The following is a 22,402-nucleotide window of genomic DNA, read 5'->3' as shown; positions in this document are numbered from 1 at the left end:
CTCATTCAGGGTGATAAGATAAACAAGAAAAAGAATATTGACAGAAAGGTAAATTATAAATAGTAAAAGATATCAACATGCCATTTTGTAGTTCTGTCACAAACATACTAATGTAAATACTAAGTTTTTCATGCAGGACATGAGCATATTAACTTCAGAATCAAAGACTCTCCCCCTTGTCTCACAAAACATTAAAACTGAACTAGTATAAGTAAGTGTATTTTTTCTGCACAAGAAACATTTTCCTTACAATTCTTAACAACTTAATCATATCTCTACCTTCTGCTTTTTTAAAGCAGACGAGTGTTATGGGGTGTTTTTTATAAACTAATGAGGTTAGAGACTTATGCTATCACTATCTACTACTAAAAGAGAAAATGTGTCTCACTGGACTCTAGTGGCTTTCAAATATTATTCATCTTAACAGTGTATTTCATTTGAATGCACAGCAACAGACTGCACTGAGGTGAAAAAATAATGCACAAGAAGAAGAATTTTAACCAAAAAAAAAAAAAAAAAAAAAAAAGTCACACTGCAATGATATATGAAGTGCAATTGGGATTTTTGAATGTACTGTTCCCCAATGCAGGTGTCTGCACAGGATTTAACCTTTACCGAAAGAAGACCAAGGAGCAAGTTTCTCTGACTTGACAACAAATGTTACACTATGTTCCACTTAAGCACTGATGTCTCAAAAACAATTTGCGGTAAACACAGCTACAATGTAGCTAAAAGCTGATTTATATTGTCATCATAAGGCTTCAAAGCACAAACGATTCCTTTTGTTAAACCAAATCCACCATATATCACGATTTCACTACAGGTGAATTACAAATCCCATCTGTGTCCCACCCCATCCATACGTTCACTCTTATTGCAAATAAGAAGATGGACCATTCTGAAAGACAAATCTGGACTGACACAACCGATGAATCTTTTCATAAGCTTTACCCATGACAGAATATTGAATCTGGTGTCTCCTTGCTCACATCTTCAAAAGTGGTAATTTCACATATATCACTGGATTAAATACCAAAGAATGCGTGCTACTTTCACAGTTAAATATGCTGCACAAGGTAAAATAAAAATTAACATCACTGAATCATTCCCCAAAAAACATCAGCTGCTTGCGAAATACTCGTGATGCCCTGTGTATAGTTTTCCAAGGATTATGATGCTTCACCTGGACCCATATCTAAACAGTTTAGATATGTAACTTTGTAGGAAAATTGTTTGTCTCAAAAGTGGAAATATCGGTGGTGGCTAGACCCTGGCTAGACACCATGTGCACTCCAAAGTTGCTCCATCCTCCTCAGCAGGACAGGGAAAATAGAACAAAGGGCTCTTGGGCTGAGGTAAAGACAGTGAGAGATTGATCACCAATTACTTTCTCGGGCAAAAAAGACTTGACTTGGGGAAATGAGCTTAATTTGCTGTCAATCAAATCAGAGCAGGATAATGGGAAATAAAGCTAAATCTTAAAGCACCTTCACTCATCCCTCCTTCCCAGGTTAACTTCACGGACGATTTTCTCTACCTCCTCTTCCCCAGTGACACAGGAAGATGGAGAATAGGGGCTGCAGTCAGTTCATCACATGCTCTGCTGCTCCTTCCTCCTCAGGGGCAGGGGTCCTTCCCCTGCTCCAGCACGTGGTATTTCTCATGGAAAAGAGTCCTCCAGGAACTTCTCCAACAGGAGTGCTTCCCACAGGCTGTAGTTCTTCACAAACTGTTCCAGTGTGGGTCCCTTCCATGGGGCTCAGTCCTTCAGGAACAGGCTGCTCGAGTGTGGGTTACCATACAAAGCTGCTCTGGGGTGGGCTCCATCTTCACAGGTCCACAGGTCCTGCCAGGAGCCTTCTCCAGCTCAGGATTCCCACGGGGTCACAGCCTCCTTCAGACATCCCCCTGCTCTGGCGCTGGATCTCTGCTCCAAGGCTGCAGGGGCACAGCTGCCTCACCATGGGCAGCACCACGGGCTGCAGGGGAGTCTCTGTCCTGGCACCTGGAGCACCTCCTCCCCTCCTTCTTCACTGCCTTGGTGTCTGCACAGCAGCTTCTCTCTCGTACTCTCATTCCTCTCTCCAGTGCAGGCTGTTCCACAGGCTTTCCCCCCTTCTCAAATCTGTCACCCCAGAGGCACTGCCACTGTCTCTGATGTGGCAGCGGCAGGTCCATCTTGACTCTGTTGCACAGGGGAAAGTGTTTAGGAGCTTCACCCCTGTAGTACCCCGCTACTAAAACCTTGTCATGCAACCCCAATGGAACATCTAATTTCAGTCTCTGTGCCATTTCATGGCTGTAAGTCAGCCCCTTAAAACTAATAAGAGTTTGTTATCTTACAGCAGACATACAGCAGGTCCAGCAAGTGTGGGTACAGATGTGAACCGAGTAAGTCTTACATTAACTAGCCTGGCTGTACCTCTGGATCAGTTGCCAGGATCCTCCTGGACAGCCATTGGCTAGGAAAGAGAGAGTCCTCCAGCAAACAGCTGCCTTTCAGTCTAAGAAGCATCCCTGTGGATCACTCTAAACCCAGAGGCTGCCTGGTTTATAGTGAAATTACCACTTGGAATTTCATCTTTGAAAGGAGATCCATTTGTTACCCTAAGGCCTCAAAGCACTCAAGCAAGAGCTCTGCAGGTGCGAGGTACATCATGGTGAGGGAACAATCAACAGAATGGGAGCGTCTCCTTGGCCTCTGTTTGAAAGCACCTGGCACCTCAGAGCCTGCTCTGCAAGAAGGCTTAAAGGACTAAAGTTAACATAAATACACATCTTATTCTCTGTGTCCGATTGGCTTTGCTCCTAAAGCCAACTAGTCCATTGCCAGGAACAACAGCAAGGTCTGTTCACAGCAGTTCACTTCTGACATGGCCTGGAATAAACAATTTCTCACATACTGTCCTATTATTTTCATTTCAGTATTAAGAAAGCAAACAAACTGACAAATATCACTCACTAAAGCCAAATGATAATTTGGCTATCTTAAATGCTTTTAAAACAAAGCACCATGGGAGGTGTTCTAGAAGAATATGCCCACAGTGTTTAGAAAAATGCTTAACACAGGAAAATGCCCTCCTGAGGCTCTTGAATTTGTGGTCAGATGATGGAGCTGACAGCATGTTTTATATCTTCACTGTTCCTCAACAGCCTTTGTAGGAACGAGAGTTGAGTTTTTAGAAGTGGGAGTTTGAGCAAAGGTAAAGAGACATGGAGCTCTCACCGTCATTTGAAACACGCTGCTAATGCCTGCGACAAAGTTATCAACCATATGCTCTAGTATGGGAAGACTGTAACACCTCATGATGAGGAGCCTGAGTTTTCTTGGCTGAATCCTGAGGCATATCCAGAAATCTGTAGCTGAGACTGAGGCACATCCAGACACAGGGAGATTCGCTTGAAGGGCTGGGGTTTTAATCTAAAGATTCCAAAATGGGACTAATTAGTCAGGTTCTATTTTACACTAAGTGCATTTCATACTTGTAAAATATTATACAGGAGTGTTCAAGTGGGCAGATATTGTGAAGTGTCAAAAAATGGCTTCACACCAGCTTCTCCCTGAGCCATTAGTATACACAGCAGGAAACAGTACAGAATTGAACTACTTTGTTTACCATTGCAAATGATATTACCAAAAGGAGAGAATAAATTTAGAGATGGCAGGGAGCTGCTCTAACTCTCAATAAGGAACAATAATAATACAGTCCAGTTCCAGAAATACTTTGCTATTTGAATTTCTCTTTCATTGTCAGCTACAGGTCAAACCCAAAATAATTTACAGTGTACTAATATTTACAAACAGGATTTTTATTTAAAATAGTAAATCTCCCAAAAAAAAAGCATACAAAAGTATACAAAAGCCCTGCAGTTTTGTACTTATAAACAGTTTCTGTATCCATCTCCAGTTTCAAGTCATGTGACACATCCTTCAATCTCATCAGCCAAATGCTATTTTGTTTGTTTTCCTAGGCTTTTTAATACATACAAGAGCTTTTCTCCATTTCCTCAGTTTCAGAGTAACATATTTAAATGGCATTCAGGACTTACATTAACATCTAACCAGCAGCAAAACATATTACTTTATTTTATCCCTCTTAGTTCACTAATTACGAAGTTCTATTAACTGGAAGACAGCACCAGTTCACAAAGATAATCAACGTCAGTGGTTTATGCAAGAAGTCCTGGCCTTTGAGGGAACTGCTGGGACCTGAGCTCAGTGCTAGTTTCAGAAAGGGGAAGACAAAGGTTGAGTGTCCCTCATCGCTGAACCACAGAATTATTAAGGTTAGAAAAGACCAGTAAGAGTCCAACCATTAACCCAGCACTGTCACCCTCGACACTGAACCACATCCCTGAGCACCACATTCACACGTGTTTTGAACACTTCCAGGGATGATGACTCCACCACTTTCTCAGGCAGCTTGTTCCAATGCTTGACCACCCTTTCAGTGAAGAAATTTATTATCTGGAAGAAGAGACCAACTCTCACCTGTCTACAGCCTCCTTTTCTCCAGACTAAAAAACTCAGCTCCCTCAGCTGCCCTAGACTGCAGCCTCACACTCTTTTTCCTAACCTGTATGAACCTGACAGAGTTGGCCCGACCCTTGCCCTTCCTGTCTTCAAATTTTATTGATCTATAGACTTCAGCAGTTCACAGCAGAATCAGAAAATATCTATGCACCAGCATAGGAGAGGTGATCAGCAGCTGATGCTTAACACCTTGCAGTCTGTACCCGCAGAACTGGCAGCCTCTGCTAATAACAATTGATTGGGCTGCAGACATGGGCACTAATGCTGCTTCCACTGATTTCCAGGGGAAAATTCCACTGAGTTTTTAGCAGAAGCAAGGCTGGGTTCTTTGAATAATGATATTTCATTCATGGCATTTCCTGACCTTGTGCGTCTCTCACCAGCTCTGCAAAGAGCATGTGGAAATGGCCCCAGTTATCCAGTGTTCAGCTTTTGTTCTCCAAAGAAATACAAAGGGAAAAAAGTTACAAGAATGTCTGTCAATATAAGAGTGTCAGGAGATACAAGAAATGATGGATTCTAATAATAATAAGAAAAAAGTTATTTGAGTCTGTTTTGCCTGACAGAGTCTCAACATCACTTGATGGATGATTTGCCAGGGATCACCATTTCTGAGTCATGTATCCACCTTAACCTCCAACACTGTGGAATACGTGTATCTGTGTCTAATCAGAATGGCCTGGACTGAACACCCTCTCTGAAAAGGGTGCACAGCAGCTTTTATTGCAGTTTTGTTATCCATGATAACACAATTCACTACTTGAAGTTCCCTTCCCAAAATTTCCTAGCTTAGATGAGAAGAACAGAACTGTCTTACCTTAATTTTTACCCTTTGGAAGGGAAGAGAAAAATATTTATTCCTAATCCATAGAAAGCAAAGAAAACTGAGGTAATTTAATCTTTAGCTGCATAATGTTAAGCCTGAAAGAAGACCTCAATTTTTTTCAAAGGTCATACATCATAAATCCTGTATTTCTGTACCCAGTTGCTCGTATTTCACTACTCCTATACATAAAGTAATTGAAACCCTTTGTATCTGCACTCTTGTATTTATAATTTCCGTATTTGTTCTTTAGGCTTTGCAAATTTTAGGCAAAGAAAACTGAAGACTATCTAAAGACCAAGCATACAGTGGATGCCCTTACAGTCTACAGAATTTAGAGACCCACAGTTTTAATCTACTAGATCAAACATAGTCACAACCCAAGTGATTTTGCCACAACTCAGTGTCCAAGGAAACTCTGGATCAGCATTCCTGGAGAGGTTAAGGACTCAGCTGGCAACCTTAACACTACTTCTACCTTTGTGCTTAAAGGTGGTCTTAACAAGTATATGGCAGGATTCTTTCTCCTCTTCCCAAACTACTCTTGTTTCATAGAACTGCGTGATAGACTTCAAATTCCAAAACTATCAGTCACTTACTGGCTACATTTATAGTCAAATATCTTTTAAAGCATCCTATTTGTTGGCCATCTTCTGGAGGCAGGAAAGGATTTTACTTTTGTTTTAAACTAAAATAAGATGGTACTATTTGAATATGCAAAAAGAAGTCTGAAATGTATTATCATGATTCTTTTCCCCATCAATGAAATTCACATATTTTATTTTTAAACATAAAATATTTTTAATAAAATGTCATATAAAAAATACCAAATGCATGATACAGTACCATATAAAATAAACACCAAACATTTCAAGGCATAATAAATTAACGTAAAGTAAGTAGCTGGTGCCAGTATGATGAATAGACTGTTTCCCTAAGGACCTGAGGGTGCCTATTTAATGCTGTTCAGTGCCTGTGTGCACACATCCCATTGAAGTTTATTAGAGCCCACAACACTGCGATGTGCAGCCCTGCTGTGCACATCAGCTCTCATGCCTAAAGAGTTAACCTGCCCTAAGCCACCAGAGTTGTTGCAAAGTGTTTGTGGCTCAATACGCTCTAAAAATCAAGGCATTAACCTAAGTGCCTGTGTACAAATTTAGAATGAGATCTCAGTGTCTCAGACATAGCTGATCACACTTTGACAGAACCTGAAAGCCAGAACCTGAAGTGTGGTCTAGGAAAGCCTCGTTCAGCCACCACCCAAATCTGCATTTAAGGAACTGTGTGTCTGACAGGTAAATCTGGCAACCTGGCAGGACACCCAACACAGCCACCGATGATGAAGCTGGAGGAGTTACACAGCTCAGAAAGTTCTTTGGAAAGCTCCAACTCAAAATATGTGCTTTAACAGCTCCCGGAGAAGGAACTCAAATGCTCTACACACCATTTCCAAGATCTGCAACTGAAACCCACAATTTGTGTTCCCTTTTGTTACCTGTTACCTGAGCTAAACCATCCCCCACCATGGCCCTGTACAAGCAGAAGGGCTGGACTGAAAGCACACTTCAGTGTTTTTCTGCTGGGCAGCTCTGCACAGGTATCTCAAATCCATTCCAGCTGCATCGCTCTCCCAATCCACTGCGCACAGCTTCAGTGCTACACAGAATGAGGTCCAAAATTTAACTTCCAAGCCATGCATGAAAGTCAGCTATCTCAAAGTTATTGCTTGTGTGCCTGTCCAAAGGCTGGGTCCCCTCAGTTTTCAACACACCAGAGCTTTCCAAACTCCTGCATTCAATTCCTCTTCAGACACTGAAGATCAAAACTGTGGTTTGAACTCTATCGTTCCAAATATTCTCCCATGTCATAAGGAATTAATACTCCTGTACCTTATGGCAGGAGTCTCCATGTAATGCTTCAATGGCACTTGGAGATCCTCAGAAGCAAGGTGACTGGTAAGCAGAAAGCATTATTATTTAAAGATTTAAGGGAAAGAATCTCTTGTTTCAGGAAAATGGGAAGGTTATATGTGCATAAAATGCAAAAACAGCCACTTGAAACTACACTTGAAGGAGTATATTAAAAAATTTGTATTTGTTGAAGGCTTCTTTTCCTATTACTAAAAAAAAATATACAGCCTGATTAGAAAAGTACAATTTAGGCACCTACCAAAAGCTTCTTTGCAATATATTTTACCTACTGCTTCAACATACAACCTGTATCACTTCACTGAAGAATATCTGCACAAATTGCACTGGTTGGCTATTATAAGATAATTATTAAAAAATCCTCTTAAAAATTTTAGCAAGAACAATACTAATTAAATGGTACAGACATTCACAGTGAAACACAAACCTTTGATACCTATAGCACAATACTACGGTTCCTTACAACCAGTTTTGTACCATTTTAGGGCAACTTTTATCTTTCACAATGAATTTAGCTTTCCCTTCCATCTTCACCTTATTTTTCATACAGTTTTGTTTCAAGTATTGTAATGTCTAAATATGTTGCAACTATAGCACATTTCTTCTTTTGTGACTTAATGTTGTAATTTGAAAGGAAAGTAAGAATAATTACTGATGTAGCAATAAAACATGGACATAGTGTAGATAACTCTGAAATATTAACTAGGAAATCTAGGTTCACAAAATTATCCTCTGTCCTCTCAATGAGCTGTCACCGTGTCCATATCTTACTTCCATTAATTTAATATTTTGAACACTGCCAACTTTGTCTTCATATTTCACAATCATAAACATAAAGCAAATATGATGCTGCTAAATAAGAGCTTGAAATAAAATCTTCTTATAGAAATATGTATGTCTAAACCAGCTTCTCAATTTATTGATTGCTCTGTGCAAAACCATGAAAGCATAAATACTAGGAGTTGAGTCATTTTAATTTCTTTGCACTTAGCCATGGCCTCAGCCTAAAGAAGGATCTAACCAGAGTCTGACAGTTAAAGATTAACAGTCCTGCCATGCCAACAGGCTTGACAAAGGAGCTTAACTTAATCCTTAAGGCAGTATAAGATGTCTTATGTGTATTACTGCATAGGAGCACAACTTTAATAAACACAGTGTCATGTAATTTTCAGTAGTTTTACTGATGTCAACTATGGGATATGAGGCAAAAAATAATTTGACAGATCTATTTGTTTTCCAAGGCAAACTATTTTTTAGAGATTACCTCTGTTTTGAATTTCAGTCTCAGTGCTTTGCAAGGACTGGTGTACAAAAAGCAGTTCAAAAAAAGGAGAAAAAAAAGACAAGTAGATGCAACCTCATCATTCACAATCATGAGGGACTTAAATTAAGCTAAACTGGCTTACTGGCTGTTACAGCTGTTTTTACCTCTGACCTCAGTCACAAGGTTTTCATCCACTCGCTGTGAACAATGCACTCAATTTTAAGAAGTTTTGAGAACTTAAATAACTGTTAGGTCTTTGGACTTAGTATGACATGGATGAGATCACCTCTTACACCTTCAAAAAGAATTTATCTTCTTTTTTTATTTGCTATGGACCGTGAAAATTAACCAACATACCTGAAAGTTCAAATGTTAGGACATTAATTTTCATGTTAAAATGATTTTTCCACATTATGCACTACAAATATATGTCATCTTCATAACATGCTGAAAAATATACCTAGAAAGCAGCATAATTAAAAAATATCATTTCTGAGAAACTTTTAATAAAGTTGATGCATCATATCATCAATCAATTCATTCTCTATATGTCTGAGAGCCCTGATAGAAGCACAGTGGCTCGGTCTTTTTTTATCACACACTCTACTTCCAGTGCAGCTGCCTCACTGTGCTCCTTAGCAATATGAAACCTCAAAGACAGGTCTGCAGGTCCTGTGAGGTGTCTCAAATCTCAGTTTGATCTGAGGAGACATGCTATTACAGCTCATAGGATGTCTGTGTATGGGATATATTGCTCTTCCATCCTGACAGCACGGAGAGCTCTGACAGAAAGACTGAGAGCCACCCACACCTTCTGCTGAAGCCCAGGATGCTGCATATCCAGGGTCTTCCATGAGAGCAGGAACATGATCCCTACACTTAGAGGTGGGTAACAAGCTGTGCCAGTTTCAAATCAGCACAGCTGGGAATAAAAGGTGATTCTAAAGCCTCATTTCACTTTCCATCCCAAAATGTCCACAGGCATAATTAAAGATACCCTGAAAGCTGTTTTGTATTACATAAACTGCTACAGATCAAAAGGGTTCACTGTGCTGGAAGAAATCAGACACATTAATACCAGAGATACCCTCCTGGCCCTGATATCCCTCCTCCACATGTACCAGCTGCACAAAGTACCTCAATTACGCCCTTAAACCATCAGGGACACATCAACACTACCCCTGAGAAAGAATATTCAGCATATCTATAAGTAGGTTCATTGCTTTTTTGCACTGCTACTAAAACATAAAGTAGATACAGCAAAAGTGAAAAATGCAGCCCTAGTTTTGATTCTACTTGTAAAAAACCAGAGCTTTTGGCTATTCATAAAAATTAAATCAAAATTAAATCCATTAATATGATAATTACATATGGAAAGAGTAACATTAAAACTCAAAGACAAACCAGTCTCTTGTTAGTGAAGACATTACTAAATAGCCTATCAGCAACAATCCTTCACTGATCAAAATTAAGATACAGTTGTCAATATGTCAAAGCAATATATACATGGCAAAAATACCAGAAAAGACAGATGAAAACACAAACATTACAAATTAAATAACCTGTGCACACAGAAATAGCCACATTACATGCAAAACCCCACATAGCTTCATGCTCAAACATGAATTTGTAAAGCAAAGAAATTAAAATCCTTTCTTCAGCAAGTATCTGCCCAGTGAAAACAGCAGATTTCGTTGTAAGTGATGACTCAGATGACTAAATCACACTCTGTGAACCAGATTTAGCATCTCATTTCAAACTTTGAAAACCTGACTCACAACATCATCTATCATATTAGGCTGCAGTACAAGAAAAAAATTATGAAACCCAGTCTTTTTTGTTAAGTGTACTAAACATTGGGCAAACTAATGACCAAAATTTAAGTGGCAGGAGTACTCTGAGTTATATTCTCCAGTCACATAAGGCAAAAAATTCCTGGCAGTGTGGCAAAGGACTGAAAATGCTCCTCTGGAGTGGAGTTAAGAAGCCATTAGGACACGGACCAGCAGTTTTTTGCTGGGAGATGCAAGCAAATACTGCCCATGCTCCATACAGCCAACCACAGCCAGCGCTGCCCAGGAGTCGACTGTGGGACTCACAGGGGCTCCACGTGAAAGCTACGTAACCACACCATGTATGCTGAGCCCAGGACAATAAACCCTGCTTTTCAGTCAAGCTTATTAGTTCTGGCTTAGCAACAGGCAAACTGCAGAGGCTCTGCTGCCAGAGCAGAGCCTGTGCATCTCCAGGCAGCTCAAAGGGAGGGCAGAGTGTGCTCCTGTCTGCTGGCAAAATCCCATCCTGACATATGCTTAGACATCATGGCAGCTGGCACTGGGAAAACCCTCACTGAAGGGCTGGGTATTATGTACAGACCCATTCATGGCCGAGGTAGTGCTCATGGATAATGTGAGCAATATTATAACAAAGTGTCTCAGTCTTCGTAAGGATCACTAATCACTATTAAAAACAGAAAGAAATCTGGAGCGGTGCTACAAAGAGAATACGTAAGTAGGTGAACAGTGACTTTGTTATAGGTATTTTATTCGTAAAATGTATTTTAGACAGTTATCAATAATACTAACAATGACCATTTTATGGAATGTAAACTGTAAGAAATTACCTAAATAAAACATGAAGTGTTTTGTCATATTTTGTTTTTTAAAAACAGGAGTTCTCCTGCAATTATCCAGGCACAGGCAGATGAGCTAAGCAAGGACAGGCAGCGCTAACTCTGCATAGCTTTGGCAGCTGCATTCAGACCACTGGCTGTATTTTGAGGTTTTATGTTTCTATTTTAGAGTCAACCAATATGCTGAGATGTGTAAAACTAACCATTTTACAGTACATTAGGACTAAAACAGACAGCAACCAAATTTAGGAGCACCTGTGACATCATTTTAATCTCCATGGATGAAATTAAGCCAAGTGTCAGAAGGACTGACCCAGAGATGCCACACTGAAAGCTAGAGGAGAGCAGGGAAGGGACAGCACAAGTTGTACAACAGCTCATATTCCCTGTGAGCATCTGAGCCCTGCACTAAGACTGAGGATAAAGCTGGGAGAGCACTGCTTCCATGTATTTGGCCAAAAGCGTTCTCATAAGGACCATGGACAAGTCTTGGAAACCGAGTTTGCTAAGCACGTCTTCGCTGTGGCCAAAGGCGCAGTCTCTTCAAATACAAGGTGCACGCAATTTGGATGGCTAAAGTTAAAGAACAGCTAGAATACCAAATGCAATTCCAGTCCTTAGCACTGCACTTGAGAACTGTCCAGATGTGTTGTTAGTGTGTCTTTACCGCTATTCCCCAGGCACTCCAGGTAGATTCCACCTATCTTGACCTCCAAATGCTGCAGAAAGCAGAGTGCAAAGCCAGCCCAGCTCCAGAAGAAATGTGGCTGCCAAAGACCAGGATTTAATTCTCAGATACAGCATGACTATTCTGGTTTCAAGCTAACAAGGCTGTCTCAAACTACACTAGGCAGACTTACTGACCCAGCTTCTGTCAGCCCTGGAATCTCTGCATCATTCCATCAGCCCACAGCCACGTGCTACCTTCCTGTCTGCTGTGTCAGCTGTGGTTGTTTAAAATATGCTCTTAGATTATCATATCCCTCACTTTATTAAATTTGGTGTGTACTATACATGAAATAGAGTAGAGCTGAAGCAGAAAACCTATCCTTACGACTTTGGCTTTGAACAGAAAGAGAATAGGTGTTGACTGGATATTAGGAGAATATTCTTCACTATGAGCATGGTGGGGCCCTGGCAGACGCTGCCCCCAGAAGCTGTGGTTGCCCCATCCCGAAGTGTTCAAGGCCAGGTGCTACAAGGTTTGGAACAACCTGGTCTAGTGGGAAGTGCCCCTGCCCACTGTGGGGGCAAGGAGTGAAACAAAAGAATCATTAAGGTCCCTTCCAAGCCAAACCACGGTGGGGTTCTAGGATTCTGTAGTTATGTGCCTCCTCAGATGCTGTTTTGTGCAAGTGATAAGTGTGAAGTTCATTGAAATGGAGCAAAAGCGTCTATCCACAGAGAACAGTAATGCAGGCAAGAAAGTTTAGAAGGGAATGAGCCTGGCTGTAACTCATGCCACTGCCTGCAAAACACAGCCTGGGATCTCAAACTGGGAGAAAAGGTTTTAACCTCATGCAGGCAAACTTGTAAGCAGCCCATACTCAGTGATGAATGTGATCTCTAGAACCCTGTTTCTCAGCCAGCCATTTCTTAAAAATAACAATAGTTCCTTCAACTTCCCTGTGCACAAGGCTTGGTACAGACGTACATTCGTACAAATTTGCACTGTGGAATTTTTCTTCTCTTTAGAGCTAACTCTTAGACTGATGCTCTGCTGAGTGTTATTACATCTACTTTTATGACCTGCTATAGCTGTGGGCAAGATATACTTTAACAGTACAAAATTTACTGAGTATTTTGTTTCTGCAATATTAACTTCATGCCAATACCTGAGGATGCTAATAACACACTAAATTCAAAATATATTATTTGCTAAACAAAAATGCATATTCCAAATATACTGAATGTTTATTGAGAAACATTTTCCTCTTCCAGGTTATTTTTAACTAAGCCATACATTCTGTAATGGAAATTTTTCTACAGCTGCAATGAATTCCTAACATGTTGTATTCAACAACAAGACACACATTTATACATTCTTGTTCTGCGTTACTTACAACAGTCCTTATTATTAAATCAGAATTAAGAAAATCTGATCTATTTTGCCTGTGTACCCATATAAACCCCTTACCGTTCCCTTATCTTGAACAATGAACATTGTACTACACCATCATGGTGAAAAAATACTCTACTAATCCATTAAATGTATCAGTTTTCCCTCTCTGTGTTTTAAAATAACCCAATCTTACTCTGAAGTTTTCTCACAAGTTTTCAGTAATGATTCAGTATTAATTATTGCATGTAAGAAACATGCTGTTCTTCTCTTCCTTCTTGTGTCACTCTGAATACAGCCCAGACACAAAGTGTTGCCAGATCTGCCTAACCCCAGCTCAAATGCGCTGGGTTCTCTATAGCTGTGTGTACACCTTCCCCAGTGCCCAGCTCTGTCTTTCATACAGACTGTCAAGGGACACCCAGAGTTCCCTTCTCCATCTGTATTTTGCACTTCAGTTGCAAACAGATGCTCTGAAGGCAGAAAGTTGCAGCCTTGACTTGTTGCCTCATTGCCTATGTGACTTCTAGTTTTAACTACATTTGGCTATTTTCAGAATGACAGTAGAGAACAATTAATAGCAGCTTTTGAACTGAAAATACTTGTTTTTCCAGCTGACAGCAAACTTTAGGAGTTAACCTGGTCTTAGCTCTTCAGGTTTTAACTATTAGAGAAAGAGCGATGAATAATGGAGATTGCTTAGGGATGAGGTGAAACGGAGTGAGGTTAAAGACCATGATGCTCCTCCTCACCTTCAAAATAGCTTTTGTGCTGTCACATCTGCTTATATCAGCACCAAATGACTGCTGATTTGATCATAATTGCCCTAATGAGAAGCTCAATTAATGCACTGAGTTCTTTGTATCAACGCCACCTCAGCATCAAGGATGTGCACATGGAGCGTTACTGAGCAATACAGGTTAAACTCAAGGAAGGTCACTGGGAAAAGGAAACTACCTGCAATCTGCTGCTTTGAGGATATCACATAGTTAGGATGACACTCAATATCCACTTACGCCCCAGGACAAGCAGAGAGGGAGAATTTAAGGACCTCTATTGAGAGATATCCATCAGCTGTGAGCAAAAATTACATTTCCTGTCATTGAAAATCTCATTTAGTTCAGACTTGCTTCCACCAAGGATTAAAAACCTTCAAAGGAACACTTTGTCTTCACAGGAAGATGAAAATAGCCTAAAATGCTCACAGTGAAAGATCATGTGAAAAAGAAGTGCACAATATAGCAACTTTAAATGGTTATCAAATATAATACATTTCAACACATACTAAAAATACAGATGTGGTCATTGAAATTAATGCTGAAAGTGAAGAGAAAAAAAATTAAGGGGCTTTGCATGATAGAAATTTCACCAGCAGATAAATTTCACCAGCAGACAAAATTTCATCAATTCCCTGCCTGAAAGTATTTTGCAAATCCATGGAATTAAAAATTTTGTATGTTCACAAAAGAAGACAGGTAAGCAGATGAGGGAAACAGACAACACCCACATATTAACATATTATGTGTATAATATTAATAAAATGGAAAAGAGCATATTTACTCATTCTTCACCTTTCACAAATCAAGATAATTTGTGAAAAATTCATATAATCCAGAATCAGTCAAAAAAAAAAATAAATAAAAAGGTGCAAAAATGAACATCTTCATACTTCTGTAATTTTTCTTCAAAAAAAAAACCAACCAAAACCAAAAACAACACTTTGTCTTGGTAAGTTGCAAAAATAAGTTAACATATCATGACCAATATATGGTATCAGATATTGCGGTGAGATGTGACTTTTTTAAAAAGTGAGGAAATTAAAACACAACTCTGCATCAACTCTCAACCTGACTACCTACTATTTGTGTCTGTTCTGAAATAAATCATCAATATCTTGCGATACAGTCTCTGAAATAACCTTTTTTTGCCTCAGTTTCTATGATAGAATAAGGCTATAGCACACAATGTCACAAATTACATAGAGCAAGATCTTCATCTGGTATATTCTCCAAAACCTTCTCTTGTTTTCAGTACTACAACAATGATCTCCTTTATTTTCCCAGTCACCAGGAAATGATCAGAACATGGCTAGTTTGTGGTTGGGCAGGTTTTTATCCATCATACTGCATTAATGAACATTTACAACATCATGCACTAGATGCATACCAAGCATCTTTCACTTTCCAGGGACATTTCAATATTTAATAGTACCTGTGCTGTTTTGAGACAATTTTTTAAGCAACAGATCCTGACCTCTGCCTGGACTCACAACCCCTGCTAGTTAGATTTGATGTTTAACAGCACTTGTTTTAGAAAGAATTAGGCAATACAGTGCTAACTGTAAAATACTACTTTTTCTTATTATCCTAGCTACCATTTCTCTCAAGCACACACTGGAGTCAGAATTCTACAAAAGATGTGCCCAACTACAGAACACAGACTTTTTCACAAAACAAATGTATAAACTGCACAGCACCTGATGCTTACATATAAACATATAAAAATATTTCACGATATTCTAAGCAGAAGCAGTGCCCTACTAGAACTACTGGTTTCTTGCAGAGATGCCAAGCAAACTGGAAAACAGGAAAATGTACCATAATTTGCTGCCATTGCTGTGGACTCTGTATTGCCCTGTGTGAGCAGCTAGTGCACACAGAAACTGCTAAAAATTTTAGACAAGGATCATCAAAATGAATGTTAGCTGGAAAAAGCACACTACTGTAGTAGCTCAAAAGTAAGAAATTCTAAAGCATAGGACAGTCATTATTCAAAAGCTGGGTAAACCTGGAAAAACAATTGTCTCTGCTCTCTGTGTGTGGATATTCAATTATATTCCCTGATTGTATTCCCTGATGGTATTTTTTTTTTAAGATGCCAACTTCATGAGGATTTAAATAAACCTACAGCTTATCAGTGGTAGGTAACTATTATATCTAAAAACATAAAAAGCCAGGAAGCCAAGAGAGCACTGAGCAAAGGGCAGTTTGGGCTCCCACCTTGCCTAGGTCTCTGACAGATGGAAGTGTCCCCAGCAAGGTTATTCTAGAATAAAGTCTCCCCCTTGTGGATCTCTCACATAATAAAAACTCCATCAAATCCTTAATTGCATAATAAAGTTTGTGTTCCTTCCTTTGCAGGTAAGAATTTCAGGGGCAAATAGGAACACGTAATGAAATTATGGCACATGGTTTACTTAACTCTGCGGGCTTGATGCCACCTCAGGCAAGACAAGCTGTTTTGCTGTAATCTACATTATGGATCTGTGATAAATTAATTTAAAAAACACTAAAACCTTCAAAATAATTTGATTCCTTCTCATCTCTATGTATAGCTATGAAGGCTGGTTTAATGAAGCCCCCCAAACTGTCAATGGTTTAATGAGGTAAAAATTCAAATTCAAACTCATTTGACTTAATAATTACTAAAAATAATACAAAACGTGGCAAGATTCCCACTTGGTTTTAAGTGCTCAAAGTTTACTACCCCGAAAAGAATAGTTTCACCCAAGAACAACGTTTTGCAACTCAGAGATTAAGGAGCTATAGCAGCACTATTTGTAGAATGACTCTTCCTCAAACACTTCATTAACTACACTATTCTCTGATCTGCATTAATTTAGAGGGATCACCAAGATTTCTTTGCATATGATAATTCACATTATCATAAATTAAGAAATCATTGTGATCATTTAAATTATCATGTTGATCTCAATTCACTATTAAGGTATTTAAAAGTGTTTCTAATAAATCATACATTTTGACTGCAGGATTGATTTTAATTTTTTTTTATTATTATTTTCTAAGAAACAAAATCCTTGATGGCTTGAAATATTATTCAATTACATACATGACAAACTCATATTTTATTTGCAGCACCAACTGTTGAGTCAATACTGGGTAAAAAGCTTTTTAACTATCCAGAGACACGTTCTCACATCCATATCAGAATCACAATATAATGGTTAAATATTTATTTCTTGCAACTTCTGGAATAGTGCTAGGTTTCCTGCTTTCATTAACATTCTCTTATTTGTATGCAGTAATTGCTTTAAAAATATTAGCATTGTAATTTCTTGCTAGCACTATGATAAATCAACAGAAAGGCTTATCCCCATCCCCATGCCTCCCCAGAGAAGAGCATAATTCTGCTTCTTTCAATGCCTGTGACAAAACCTCTTTAATTTCAGGATAACACTCAAAGAGCTCATGAAAGATGTCACTTTGACAGTGTAGGACTCTTGTCCCTTCTAACTGCAGAGCAGATGCAGTAGCTAAGCAGTGCTACACTCAATGTGCCTCTGTAGGAAGCAACAGCTCCTCAAAGTAGAAGCCAACACTTCTTCACTTTGTTTCAGTCCTTGACCTCTCAATAACAACTATCAGCAAAGCATATTTTCTGTTCAAAAAATGAGATTTTTTTAGGATACAACATCTGGCGATTTGGAACAAAAAGATATACTATTCATTAATTTCAAACATCCATCAACAATGCCTGTTAACTGCTGTTACTCTGGGACATGCAGAGGTGAAAGGACAAGAATCCACTTGCATCTCTGAATCCACAACATTTCTGATTTTTTTTTTTTTTTCCCCCTCCAAGAATTCAGCTCAACAAATACTAAGTACGCAGTGCTAAACTGTGAAAAGCTACCAAAGCTAAGTACAGGGGTTCTGATCTCTGATGCTTGACTCAAGGAAAAATGGGCTTGCAAAACGATGAAGGTAAAGACAAGAAACTCCTGCAAAAAACCTTCTTCAACCCAGTTAAAAAAGACATATTTTACTGTAGTCTCAGAGACTGCCTCCTTATCTCAGTAGTATGGATGAGGAACTACAATTCTTACAGAATAAAATATAAAAGGAGAAAAATAATTGGTAATTATAATATTACAGGCTATATTTCAAAATCTTTGTTACTTAGTACTAAGTGCCTAGGCAAATAGTCCCCATACATGACCATCCAGCACTACTAAATGAGCTGTATTGCTGGTAGTGACAGACATTTGTAACACATGATGTTTCACAATGAGGACAACTGTTAAATTTTATCCCTGAAGAGAAACATCTTTACTACCACATACTTACACGTCTTGTGTGTCAATACTCACATTGTGATAACGGATTAATAACTTCAGTACCTGTCAAACAGCTTCTACATGTATGTGCATACTTACTCTCATTAAATGCACCAGAATGGGTACAACACCATGAGCATGAAAGGAGATTTTCCTGTTAAAGCTAATTATGGGATCCAGAAAAAAGCACAATGATCCAGACATTCAATCTACTGCTACCTGTCATTTATGCATGAACACATACCAAGGATGAATTTTGTATAATGGTCATTCAGCTTCAGGTCACTCAACCTGGCAGATAATTCCAAGATTTTATATGGGAAATTAAGGAAGCTATATTGTGAAAAATCTACCACTCATTGTCTTTTCCGACCATCACCTCTGTGCTATCAAAATAACATGTACCATTGCTGAACTCATTCCTGCCTTACCTTTGCAAGCCTGTTGTCCTCAAATAACAGATACTTCTCATCTCCTTCCAGACCTACTTGTCTCTTCAAACATCACATCCTTTTCACAGCTACAGAATTTTACCTTGCTCTCTTCTTGCAGCTCTCTTCACATTCCTTGAAACTTCCCAAATTCCCTCATTCCACTTGCTAGTCAAGTTGTCTTCTCTGCCATTTCCAATGTCCCACCCAAACCACATGTTCTAAATATCTCACCATTCCTCAGCTCTTGCTATCTCCCTCCCTCTTCTCACCATCACCAACCCTGCTTTCTTCTTTTTCTAAACCGGGAATTTTTGTGACTTTTTGCATTTTCCATTTTTTACTACATGTGAAACCTATGTATTCTGGGGTTGTAAATCCATGACAAGTACATGGGCTACCAAATTAAATTACAAAAATAAATACATTATTAAGAGACAAAGCCCCTTTCTCCCCAGTCTCCTTATGGTAATGCAGTGTCCTCACTGCTCTGTAAACCACAGTGGCAAAGCTCTCTGCATGATCTCATGTGCATTAAAATAAGACAAAGCAAGCTGGAAACACAGCAGGGATAGCACAATATCCTTTTTGACCCACAGAAGTTAGGTGGAAAAGTTATTAAACCTTCAGCAGATTATTTCTGTAGGCATGAGCTGTGTGAAATGAAATTCAGAAATGGAGTATCTGTGGGGTTTGGGGCATATTACAATATATTAAAAAGCCAAGGGATCATCTTTCTCCAAAACACAGGGAAACATTAAAATTACCCTGGAAAATAATAGAACAGTGATTTTAAGTATGGACTGTTAAGGAGGGCTGTTTGAGTTTGGAGAAACCAGTGTGAGGTGTTGTCAGAATCAGAAGGCTACTCACACATGCATCTCAAAAAACCCACAGATGTCTTTTCAATTACTGCTGCAGATAAAAGCCATGTGCACATATATTTACACCTATCACTACAGTCATGCTCAAGAAGAACAAAAGAATTACAAGAGTACACATCAAACAGTAGGAAGCCCATGGCCAAACTTGCTTTTTCTATAGATATTACATTTGCGAATTTCCACAAGAACCATGTAAGAAAGCAAATAAAGCCTACAAGGCACCATCATGTGCTATTTTTCTGTGCTAAGAGCCCTACAGATAACTCTTGCATAGAAAGTTATGCCAGAAGGAACAATAAAAATCTCTGTATATCAAAGTCACTAGTCTTCACACAGTATCTCTAAACTGAGCCCAGTAACTTGTTTGACAACATATCTTTCAGAAGGTTGTCAGTCTGGATGTGAAAACATAACAAAGTTGTGAATCCTTATTTCTCTTGCTTATTTTTTAAAGTAAATTTTTACTGCAAGATGTGTGTGCACTAAACAGTATCTGGGGTTTCGGAGAAGGAAGACCTTGGAATTTCCAGGTGAAAGCAAAAAACCAAACACCAAAAAAAAAAAAAAAAAAAAAAAGCAGAAGAATCTACCTTCTGAGGAAATTACTGAAACTTAAGTATCTCTTAGGCATGGATGTGCCACCTTGCTCACTTTATGTCACTACATCTATCCTATGAGCTATCAAAGCTTAGTCTGCCTGTCTCTGGTAAACAAGTACTATAGTTTGACAATACAGCCTGGTAATTCCTCTGTCAAGGGGAGGGACATAATTTTGTTCACCATTAAAGAAGTGCCCCCAATTTCTAGAATGGAAACCACGGGTGACAACTTCTGCTTTCCAGAAGAGGGTTGAAAAGGTCATTTGTGCAGGAGACTTTTTTTTTTCCTATGACAAAATGAGCTAAGAATAAACACCTACCTATTGACTTTGTCCTCCAGTAAATAAACATCATTCTTTAACCCTTTCTAATATCATCATAAACATACATTTGTACTGTACCTAGAGCATACAACAAGAAACAAAACACTTCACCTTCCCCCCCTTTTCTACCGTGCGAGGGAGAAGCAGCACAGCGCAAATACCCAACGCGGGCCAGAGCCCGGCTCCTGACCCCGCTAATTCCTGCCCTCGGGCCGGGCGCGACGCACCCGGAGGGCTTATGCCAACCCCGACAGCGAGGCAGGGAGGGCACGCCGCCCCGCCGAGGGGAACCGGGCATCCCACGGGGGACAGGAGGGAGAGCTCGGCAGGTCCGGAGTCGGCGCTCCCCGAGGGAGGCCGGGGCAGCGCGGGGTCCCGGCTGTGCCGGGGGCCGGGAGAGGGGCGGTCCCAGCGGCCGGCGGCTCACCTTGTGCTCCAGGACGCTGATGTATCCCTCCAGGAGGCCGGCCCCGACGGGCAGAGCCGGGTGGCGCTGGCCGCGTTCCGGCGGGCGGCTGGGCACCGCCGCCACCTGCTGCTGCCGCCGCCGCGGCTCCGAGCGGCCCCCGCCGATGCCGATGCCGCCGTACATGAGCAACAAGCTGGTGCACATGGTGGTGAGCGCCAGGCAGACGGCCAGCCCGTGGCGCTGCGAGGGGCAGAGAGAGAGCCGGCTCAGCGGGCTCCCCCCGCCCCGGGGCCCGGCGGGGCGCGCCGCTTCCCCGCCGGCGCACCCGCAAGTTTCACCCACCAGACGCCCGGCAGAAGTGCGAGAACTGGGGAAGCCCCTCCGTCCTCCTCCTGCCCCCTCGCCAGCCCGCTCCCGTGCCTCCCTCCTCCTTCCCAAGCCCTGCTTCCTCGCCTCTTCTCCCCTCCGTGCGCCCGGCTACTCCGCGCCGCTCATCCCCGTCCCCTTTCGGGCATCTCATTCGTGCATTTTAAGGAGTGTTGGGGAGTGTAGCGCTTCCCCCCGCCCAGCTACCTCCAGCCTCGTCCTTTAAGCAGATCGGTTTTCCGTACGCTCCTTAAAACGCACACAACACGCAAAAACCCCAAACCGCGAGCGACACGAATAAAAGAAAGCAGGCGGAAAGTTCTTGGCCGCTGCCACCAAGGTTTGGCCGCCTTCGCGCGATCCCGGAGAGCCGCGGGGACGCAGCCCGGCGAAGGCTGGAGCGTGTGCAGGGTGCCCGGGGCAGCTCCGCTCCGCGCCGCTCCCCTGCTCTCCTCCCCGCCGCCGGAGCCGGGATGAGCCGCGCCAACAATGCACTTACCATCAGGGTCTTCATTTTGTGCGCCTCCCGGCCGCCAGTCCTCCCGCTCCCCGCTAGGCTCGGCATGGCGGGGAAGCCGCAGACATGGCTCGGCCAGGGAAGCGCCGCCGTGGCGGGGATTAGGGGGGAATTACACTCGGCCGGACCCTCGGAGCCTGCCAGAGCCGGGTCCTCGGCTGCCCCGCCTGCCTCCGCCTCCGCCTCCGCCTCCTGCTGCCGGCGCAGCGGCGACTTCAGGGCAGGTGGAAGTTAACTTCTGCCTCCCGCTCGGGCGCTGCTCCGCTGGCGAGCCCGCGGCGCGGGTGGGGGGCGGCGGCACCGGGCGGGCACCGGGCGGGCGGCGCTTCTCCGGCCCCGAGCGAGCAGGAGCGGGGGCAGGAGCTCCTTCCCTTCCTCCCTCTCTCTGCCCAGGCCTCTGTCCTGCTTGAGGTACCGGGGCACGACCTTCACGTTACATTATTTGTATTTTTCCCTAGCGGAGAATTTCTCCTTCTGCCACCGCTACTTGGGTTTCCTGGAGCTGGCAGCGATCAGGCAATACTTTAAATTCACGTTAGCAAAAAATCGACGC

The 22,402-nt window shown here is 41.4% G+C and overlaps 1 protein-coding gene across 1 annotated transcript in view; it reads right to left on the bottom strand.

Moving 5' to 3' along the window:
• ST6GALNAC5 (ST6 N-acetylgalactosaminide alpha-2,6-sialyltransferase 5) overlaps positions 1-21,985 on the bottom strand; it is a 69,458-nt gene extending 47,473 nt beyond the window's left edge. The window contains exons 1-2 of the mRNA XM_040073584.1: positions 21,832-21,985; positions 20,985-21,206 (exon numbers count right to left, since the gene is read on the bottom strand). Of these exons, the coding sequence (XP_039929518.1) occupies positions 20,985-21,206; positions 21,832-21,897 (288 nt within the window). The 5' untranslated portion in view covers positions 21,898-21,985. The remainder of the gene's footprint in view (positions 1-20,984; positions 21,207-21,831) is intronic.
• Between the last annotated feature and the right edge of the window lie 417 nt (positions 21,986-22,402).

Source organism: Hirundo rustica, chromosome 9 (genome assembly GCF_015227805.2).
Source record: "Hirundo rustica isolate bHirRus1 chromosome 9, bHirRus1.pri.v3, whole genome shotgun sequence".
NCBI classification, from domain to species: Eukaryota; Metazoa; Chordata; class Aves; order Passeriformes; family Hirundinidae; genus Hirundo; species Hirundo rustica.
This window is presented reverse-complemented; position numbering and strand designations above follow the sequence as displayed.